General features: G+C 38.4%; 1 protein-coding gene across 4 annotated transcripts in view; it reads left to right on the forward strand.

Moving 5' to 3' along the window:
* ANGPT1 (angiopoietin 1) overlaps positions 1-9607 on the forward strand; it is a 224729-nt gene extending 215122 nt beyond the window's left edge. For 3 of the 4 annotated variants that reach the window (XM_075920221.2, XM_006113014.5, XM_006113011.5), the window contains one exon: positions 725-3182. In XM_075920221.2, coding sequence (XP_075776336.1) covers positions 725-885 — 161 coding nt within the window. In that variant the 3' untranslated portion in view covers positions 886-3182. Of the gene's footprint in view, positions 1-724; positions 3183-9471 lie in introns of those variants that run through there. The other variant, XM_075920222.2, reaches the window with a different exon arrangement.
* Positions 9608-9999: the final 392 nt, after the last annotated feature.

Raw genomic sequence — 9999 nt, forward strand, 5'->3', positions numbered from 1 at the left:
ACCGATATAGTCCAATTGCACAGGATGTATGTAGGCTCTAATATTGATTCCTTATTGCAACAGTATGTAGCCTAAATTGGGTTGATTACACTATACAGGGTTTCTCACAGTAATTGGCTTGATTTGACAAACTCAAGAACAAGAAATTATATCTTGCCATATGTAAATAAAAAAAACTACTAATCCTTGCTCCTCTTTAATTTAGTTATAAATTTTCCCTTCCACATTTTGAAAGTAAATTTTATTTTCTACTTATTCAGTCATTTATATGATCTGATAGGAATTGCAATTAAAACTAAACAAAGTAGCTTGACATGAATATCACAGATTTAAGAATTTACTGAAAGATTTTGCTGAATAATTTTAAATCACAAGAGGTGAAAATCACAAGAGGTGAAATAAGGCATTCATTTGACCTCAGTTATGAGAGGTGGGAATTAAAGCACTATATTAACATTATTAACATGTAATCCAATTTATTTGATCCATAAATACTTTGTTGCATCACATCGGCCACTGTCATACTATGCATACACAGTGCACAACTCAATGTGCATTCTCTTGAACACAAAATAACCAAAAGAGCGATAAAACAAAATCCTGGCCTTACTAACGATATTTACAAGTCTTTGGAGCCACAAATTGCCAATCAGTTAAAGTTGTAAAACAAAATGGAAATGGTTTGTTAACTGGCAGTTTAATTGCACGTACTTAATTGTTTCAGGCTGGTGGTTTGATGCCTGCGGTCCTTCCAATCTGAATGGAATGTTCTATACTGCTGGACAAAATCATGGAAAACTAAATGGGATAAAGTGGCACTATTTCAAAGGCCCCAGCTATTCCTTACATTCAACAACTATGATGATTCGGCCCTTAGACTTTTGAAAGCAATCAGCCTCAAGACACAAGAACAAAACACGATACCACTCTTATTGAAAGAACTTCTTGTGTTACCTTCAGAAGAAAAGAGGTTGAGGGTGTTGTAAAAGCAACAAGTAGGAGCTACACAAAGTTCTTCCATTACCACTTCATAGTCTCCAAAAACTCTACACGAGGCAGCCTATATACTGATAACATTGGGATGGCTTGGCCTAAGAGAAGGTGGCTGTAACGATTTTCCAATGGAGGAGAACACATGGACTTCATGTAACTGTCACTGTGACTGAATGTAGTATCTGTCAGCAGATATCTTTTCCTTTGTGTAAAAGATGCAAAAATATACTGGATAATACTGAAGAACAGAAACAAATCTATGATATTCTATTGAGAAGAATCATTTTCAGCAGTGAAATGGCATCACATCTATGCAAAAGTATTACCGATAAGGTGTTATTAATGCACATCTTAAACTATCCAAAATGACCACTCCAATCATTATCTTTAGTAATCTGAAGTTGGATGGATGGATTTCTCTTAAATCCAGAGTCAAATAGTATACGATAGAGTTATTTTTTCATCCAGCCCATTTCAAATGTAAAACATACCCCTGATAAACATACTGAGTCACAGAGCATGAAGAATGATAAGGATAATATGCAGAAAATCGTCAGCACTGTTAGGGCAAAGTAAGTATAGGTAATCCAGATAATTGGCATAATCCCTGCGCTAGGATTTATAGTGTGATAAAAAAAATAACCATTTGGGGCTTTTTAGTGCAGCTTTTGCCTGCATTAAAACAGTCTGACTGTCACACTGAAAGATTGGAGGAAAGTTTAAAGAATGTGAAATATATCATGAAGAAATATGTTGTTTTGCATATATGAATTTCTTTCAAAGTAAACAGGAAATCAGACTGTTAGGATGTATAAAATGGCATAAACATGTAGTTTACCTGGATGGATTAATTTTAAAGTATCTTTGCATGTGCACACTTTAGCATTAATTATTTTAAATTCTTATTAGATTTTCATTTCTTCACTATATTGTTTCACCTACTTTGTGAATAACTGAAGCAAACCAGTGCTACACTCTGCTTCAGCTATTACTATAAAAAGTATTCATCACAACATTATAGAAAATAAAGGAATAATTATAATTATAAATTGTAAATAGCATGTTTATATCTCTACAGTACAAATAGTGGCCATTTAATTTGTACATGCTGCATATACCCTATTCAATGCACGTGAATGCAAAACTACAAAAGGATATAATTTTTAAAAAATTCTAGAATGGTGTTATACATGTTGCTTCCCATTAAAAATGCATTGTATTAAGTCATTTTGTTATACTAAAAATTTGGCTTGGGTGCAGGGTCAGCTGTCAGATATTGTCATATTTAAGGTGCCTATGAAAAAAGTTTGTAGCAAAGGGGTCAGGTGGCACCCAAATGTAAAGCTGTTATATTTTCTATTTAAAAACCTCTGCTGACATAATCTGATGGAGAAGCTAGTTTTTGGAAATTAGTGTCTACATAGTCTCTGCCCGCTTTGAGAAAAACAAAGAGACTAATCCTACTCCATTTAAAATCGAATGTAAAATATCCATTGATTGGAATGGGAACAAAATCAGACCAATAAAATATATGTGGACGGAGCTGTTTGTTTTTGTTTTAATTAAAAAAAACTATTATTGAAATCAGGCAAAACGACAATCTGGTTGTTGTGGGGGGTTGGTTTGGTTTGATTTTTAACAATTACGGTATTTCAATAACTAGGCTCTTTATTCTTTAACAGCTTTCTTCCATTTAAGAAAATAAAGCAGTATAGATTTTTTAAGGCAACATGAAAGGATAAGGAGCACCACAGGGTTCTTTTGTAATTTTGTTAGCTCAATGTTTTCCAAGTAGGAAGGGCTTTGTTTTTATGCATCCGTATGATTTTTTTTTTTTTGAATAATCCTGCCCAAGGGGTTAATTTGTTGTGTTGTGTGGATTAAATTACCCAACTATTCTTTGCTCAGCAGTTCTTCAGAGTGCTGCTTTGTCTCTGTTTCCAGTAATCTTTGCAATGTATGCAGTCATCATTTTGGTGCAAAACCTGTGGTCTTGGTCTGCCTTCCACTGTGTTCTCACAATATTTTTTTTTTCAGGTCACGGAATTAGGAATATCATTTTGTAGAAACTGTTGCAAAAGACAAAACACATAAAAAGCAAAAACATGATATATACTGTTTATTTATCTGGGTTTGAAAAAAATGGGGACATGGGTTGCTATCCTTTATAATAAAACCTTTTTAAAATATTTGCCGAGTCTGACTCTGTCCTGTAAGCATTCATTTTTGTGGCAGAATGATAGGTCATTTAACATATCTCCACCTCTCTCTCTCACTTATGTTCAAATGTTCAGATTTTTCTTATGAAGGGACTCATGTTAGCGCTTGAGCACAAATGAATATCTTCTTACCTTTAAAATATGTATCTGAGTTTTATTTTACTCGTTTTTCTTGGTTAAAATAATCAGGATATATTTCACATTCTTAATCTAACAAATACAACTTGTTTTCATTTTTTTAAAATCAGGGCCAGCCCACAACATTTTGGCACCTGAGGCTGGGAGCTCAAATGATGCCCCCATGCTACCTTTTCTCCTGCCTGCCTGTTATGTCTCTTGTGCCCTCCTTCCTCCAGCACAGCACTCCACCATCTCTGTGCATCTAGAGCAGAGAGAATACATATGCACGAGGAGCAGACACAATTTTCTACACTCTGGGTCCTAGTGGCACCCCCCTCCTCCCCCCCCTCCCCCCACAGTCTGGCACCTGAGGCGGCCTCCTCAGTTCGCCTCATGGTAAGGCCAGCCCTGTTTTTAATCTCTCACATTCCACTAACCAAGAGACAAATTGAAGCACACCAGTTGTTTCTCCTGCCCTTATGACTTTTTGTACTTTAATAAACATAATAATAATAACAGTAGCATATACAGCAGCATATATAATTCCAAAACAGGATATCTACCATGTACTAACTGTAACTACAGAAATACTCTCATCCTTTTAGGCAGTGTTGGCTCTGTCAAAGTCTGTTGGCCCTCCTATGAATTGACTGTCAATTTGAGGTAGATTTCTGATGGAGTCTCTCACAGGAAGCTCAATTTGCCTATCCTAGGTACCCCCTTTTTATACAGTGATTCTATCTCTATCTACATTCTGTGCATGTACATGCTGACAATGTCCCTCCCTTTCTTAGGCTGTGTCTACACTGAGGTTTTTTGGGGGGGTTTTGCAGAAGATGATATGCAAATAGTGTGCTCATTTGCATATATTCTTCCAATTCTTTTTGCGGAAGAGGTTTTGCCACTAAAAAACCCCATGTACATGGGGCCATTTGTCAGGAAAAAACCCTTTCTCACAAGATCCCTTATTCCTCAAAAATCAAGGTTTGCAGGATCTTGTGGAAAAGGGTTTTTTTTTTTTTTCAGACAAAGGGCCCCATCTACATGGCTTTTTAGAGGCAAAACCTCTTCCTCAAAAAGAATCAGAAGAAGATATGCAAATGAGCATTCCATTTGCATAGCTTCTTTTGCAAAAAAATGCAGTGTAGACATAGCCTCATTGGTCTATGTCTCCAGGAGACACAAGGGATACCTAAAGGCTGTACAGGTTGATGTACCACCTCAACTTTACGGTCAAAGCATGTGTTAGAGCACATTTTAGTTCTTACAGAACTTTTATGACTAAATTTAGCTTTCCAAAATCTGTTTCCAAAAGATTGCTAGTTTCTGCCTCTTTTCTCCGAATCTTATTGTATTAAGTCATTTTTAGGTCACTCATTTCTTGTATCCAAAGCCTAAAATAGCTAAGCTAGATCTTGAAGGCTTTGACCTTCAGTTTTCTTGCATTTCAGCTTGTCTGATCTATCACCTAATTCCTCTAAATGTTACTTACTCTTATGCTTAATCTTGCACTTTTGTAATTCTATGTTTTAATCTTCACAATGAATGAACAAAGTCATTGGCCCCACCACTCGTATCAGGCATGCCATCACACAAAGGGTGGGTCTGTGTCACTTCCAAGCTACAAGGCTCAAGGACATTGAGCTGCCTCACAAAAGCAATACAAGAGGTACCAAAGCACACTACATCGCAGGCAAGTGAGTGGGGAGAAGGTGCCATTGACAGCTACTCCTGTATACCATATGGATAAAAAACTGAGGCTCTTCAAGGATATTTTTCAGTTCAGGTGGAAGGCAGGTTGAGAAACTCCATGTGGGCCTCCCTGTGGGAGGCAGAGGGATAGTGGAAGAAAGGGTGATGCTGACATGATATAGCCATAGGTATTGAAAACTTGAAAACCAGAGGGCATGGGCAAAGAAAGAACAGGACAGTTAGACTGAAAAAAAATGAGGTGAGAGCACCTATAAAGAAAGAAAAGAAGAGGAAAAAAGCTAAGGAGAGACAAAAAGGGAGCAGAGTAAATAATTTGTAGGGGACACTGAAAATCAACATGTATTTGAAGGGATTAAACGAAATGGTCTTGGATAATCTAAACAGTTAATATTAGAAAAATCTGGAAAAATAGTATTAAATGAAGCAGGATGAAAAGATATTTCAAGACAATGGAAATGAATGGAAGAAGAAAGAACAAAAAGAGGAATGGCAGATTAGTTTTATTATTGTTATTTTGATACAGAGTGTTTTGCCAAAATGTTTCAATAAGACAATAAACACAGTGCTATCACTGATGGAGCAGCATGTGTAGTTGTAGGCAAGCAAAACTCCCCTTGATTACATATGGCCTGCACAGTGGGTCCCATATTATTAAATTAAATTCACATAACCATAAGGATGTGTGGAGAGCTCATAGTTTTGGTGGATCTGCCTTCCTTTATCCTGAATAATTTCCCTTTTGCAAGGTCATATTATAATTGTTTTATTTCTGTAATCATTATTGGGTAGTTAGCCAAGATATGAAAGCAACACAATAGCTATTTTTTAACATGTCTTCTTCTTCATTACTTCTGGTGCAAAGTAGATGCCGACAGTGGTTTTTACATCATGCAAAATATAAAACAAAGGCCAGAGAAGTGGTCCCCACTTCCTTGAGGAACCATTAGTGACATTGTGAGAAACAGTTCATTCTCTTACAATGAGACAAGAATCCATCAGTCAGATAAATCAGCTTCAGATAATATTTATTCTTCTACTAAAAGACTTGGACCTCCACCCCTGCACAGACCCCTCATGCTTATTTTTAGAATCACTATCTACTCTCAAGGAAACTACAAATCTCAGATCTGTTCCCATTCAGATGCATCACTGAACTGCAGGTTTATTTTCTTTTGGGTAATGGAGCAGAACTCCCTGGCGTATATTTTGCTTTTACATTTTTGAAGCAAAATGCTCTACTTTTATTTTCATTTAAAGTCTTCTGCTCTAGAGTTCACCTTCCACCCACTAGCGATTATTATTTGATTCCTCTTCTGAGAGCCTCACCCAAAACAATTAATGCTGTAAATCTTTGAGCAAAATTCTCCCCTCAAAGTCATATAGTGGTTCTTGGCTCCAATATACTGTGCTCTCTTCATGCCTGCCGAAGTACCACACGTTTCTCATTGTCCTCTTTGTAACCTTCATTTAACTTCTGGGGATGTACTCTGGCATAAAAATTTACTTCAGAGACAAACACTGTCTCGGGGCCTGCTTTGCATCAAAGCTGTACTTTGCGCAGCTCTGGTACAAGTGACTTTAAAGTCAACTTTGTGTCCCTCAATCCTGGGGTCAGATAAGGCCCAGCTATTCAAAAGCAATTCAGCTTCATGGCTACCTGCTTGACACTAGCTGTGCATGTTTCCCAGGAGCTACTGCAATAACTGGGGATCATAGGAGCCTGTGTCCTGGCTATGCCCCCTTGCTCATGGGAAAACTCCATGAGCACGGGTCTAGGAACCATATAGTTTAAAAGCCACCTGGAGAAGAGTCTGTTGCACAGGACGAAATGGTCCACTTGCCAGCTAAGCTGCCTTTAAAGCTTTGTGTCCATGAAGCAGCTCAAAGTAAGCTTAACAGTGCTAAGACTCTGGCCTTTGCTCTGCCAGTTCTCAGATCAGGTGGAAATCAGTGATCTAAGGTGTCACAATCATATTCTATTTATTTTTTAATAGTTACAACTGTGTTAGCTGAAGAACACTGCACAGGAAGAGGGCGTTTGTTGCTTTAACAAAATATAGGCACATATGGAAAACAGAAAGCCATTGACAGTTTCCCTACTGCTCAGGGAAAGCTATGACCATTTACCAGCAGAGTATCTGGCCTTAAGCTTTTGGCAGATGCTGCCTATTAATCGGCAATGTGACCTGTTGTCTTGGGAGCTTTGAGAAAAACAATACATTCCTTACAAGTAAATAATTAGCTTACATCACGCTGTAGACATTGGTTTGCTAGTAAAGATCATTGTATGGGCAAGTAGAATGGCACAAAGAGACAGGCGTGTACTTCTGTACGTGAGATCATGTCATTTTATTGCAAGAGAATGCCACCCTTCTTGCCTGAATACAAGAGGGTTTTTTATAACAATACACATACCCACTCCCACCTCCATGCCATTATTTAACATGGTTTATACACCATGCATTTCAGGTTATTTGAAATAGAAGAACGGTTTGTTTCCAAGCATGTCAACTTTTAGAGCGACATTTTGATCGGAACACAGGCGAATGCACAAAAGTGGTTTAAAATTTCTCTTTCGGCTTTCATTCTTGCTTTGTTCAGGGTCTGGTGCCTCTGCATAAGGTTACATCAGATGGAATTAGGTTCAGTGGCCCTGGAACAACTTTTATGCTGTTCCTCTCTGCCCCATCTTACCCCCATCTAACTCCAGGGCCCTTTGTTGCCTTGGGCTGCTGTGGCAGCTGCAAAGCCTTGGGATTGGGGGCTGATGTTTGGAAACTGCAGATGAGCTCCTAGGCTTGGCTGTCATGACCCTGGGCAGCCACAGAGCTCCAGTGACTGGGACCCTGGGCCTAGCATTTGGGATCCCCAGAGGCGATGGGGCCAGTGTCCATGACCCCATGGAGCTGGCAGCCAGGACCCCTGATGGTAGTCAACCCGTCTGGTATGGGCTGGTGGCTGAGACTTGGAGCAGGATGCAAAATCTGCAGGGTGCTGCAGCACTGTCCACATGCTTACTTCTCCCACCTATGATTAGCTTCTGTGATTTGGATCTTTAGGACAGTTCACATGCAGCCTGTCATGAAACAGAGGTGTCTGGAGAGATGCCCATGTAATTTGAGTTTGCTGATATCTCGGAGTGGACAGGGTAAGATTAAATCATCCAGCAGCCACAATCCACCCTGAAATATATTCCATTCCTTATACTTGTATGTTTTTGATGTTTGCTGCCACCTGTAGTTCAATATTAAGGTTTTACAAGGTTTAGCTCACCAAAGAGGCTGAGCTGAAATGAATGAATACTTATCTAAGCAATCCTAAAGGGACTGATAGAAAGCCGAGGTTTTAAACATGAATGCCCAAAGTGAATGCTAGTTAGGTACCTAAATAAATGGTTTCAATTTTAAATATACTAAGCTCCTATCAACTTCATCTTATTTCAAATATATTAAAAATACAATGGTATTGTAAGAGTAGGGACTTTCCCAAAAGGGAATATAGACATGATGAGGGCAAAGACATTTAGGCTGTGTCTAGACTGGCAAGTTTTTCCACAAAAGCAGTTGCTTTTGCGGAAAAACTTGCCAGCTGTCTACACTGGCCACTTGAATTTCCGCAAGAACACTGACTTCCTACTGTCTGAAATCAGTGCTTCTTGCGGAAATACTATGCTGCTCCCATTCAGGCAAAAGTCCTTTTGCGCAAAGCTTTCGCACAAAAATGCCAGAGTAGACAGCTCAGATTTGTTTTGCACAAAAAAGCCCCAATCGTGAAAATGGCGATCGGGGCTTTTATGCACAAAAGCGCGTCTAGATTGGCACGGACGCTTTTCTGCAAAAAGTGCTTTTGCGGAAAAGCGTCCGTGCCAATCTAGAGGCTCTTTTCCGCAAATGCTTTTAACGGAAAACTTTTCCATTAAAAGCATTTGCGGAAAATCATGCCAGTCTAGATGTAACCTTATAGTGTAAAGTGTATTTCATAAAGCATAGGTGCTGGTGCAAAGAGAGGTAAACAAATCAGTATTTTGCAGACATTGGCAATCTCATCCTTGTATTATCTGCTTTCAGAGTTTGAGATAAGTATAGGATCTCTTGTGCAGGCATGAAAGCAAGAAGCTAAAACCTTGAAACGGCCAGCTTGTATCCAATGAACTGTGAACACACCCAGACTAAGCAAATGCAATACACAGGAGGAAGTTTAAGGAGAGTGCAGAAACTGAAAGGCAAGATGGAGGAGGCATGCTATATTTTGTGAGTTCTACTAAATCAGATTTCAAAAATAATTATAATAAAGGAACAGGTTACAAAGTCAAGCACTCAGAAAATGCAAGAATGCAGCTTGCCCTTGCAAACTTAATTCACTTCTCTAATGCATAATGCATTATGATACAATCTTTGATTACATTATCACATTGTTTTTTCCACAGGGTCCCTGAAGCATTCAGTATCAAGAGGTAAGCCTGAAATGTTAGTTTTGAATTGCGGAGAAAGTTTAGCTTCCTAACTAAGAATACATACCATCAAACTGTCCATCAAACTGAAAAAGGATCCATCTATTCTGAGATCTATTTTTGCTCTTGAAAAGATTCATAAATCAATTTAGAAATATAAAAATACAATTTCTGTTCAACATGTAAGCACTGTTTTTCTCTTTGTGGCACATGAGCAATGTTTGTTATAAAATAAAGTCCTGGTTCAAATTAATAGCAGTGGAACAGCCAAAGCTGCTAATACTCTTGCCATACATAAGATATCTAGTTTCTTTGACCTCTCACTTTCTAATGTACCAACCACAGTTGCCTGGCAGTTAGGATTCAGAGGTCACGAGACCATAGATAACCTTTAGACTCTACTGGGACTCCACATACAATTATTTTCTTAAAGGACCTAGCAGTGTATCAATATTTAGAGAGCTGAAGAAATTCGGTCATTCGTGGTATTCTTTTCCTATTTTC

This window comes from Pelodiscus sinensis, chromosome 2 (genome assembly GCF_052426305.1).
Source record: "Pelodiscus sinensis isolate ZL-2025 chromosome 2, ASM5242630v1, whole genome shotgun sequence".
NCBI lineage: Eukaryota > Metazoa > Chordata > Testudines > Trionychidae > Pelodiscus > Pelodiscus sinensis.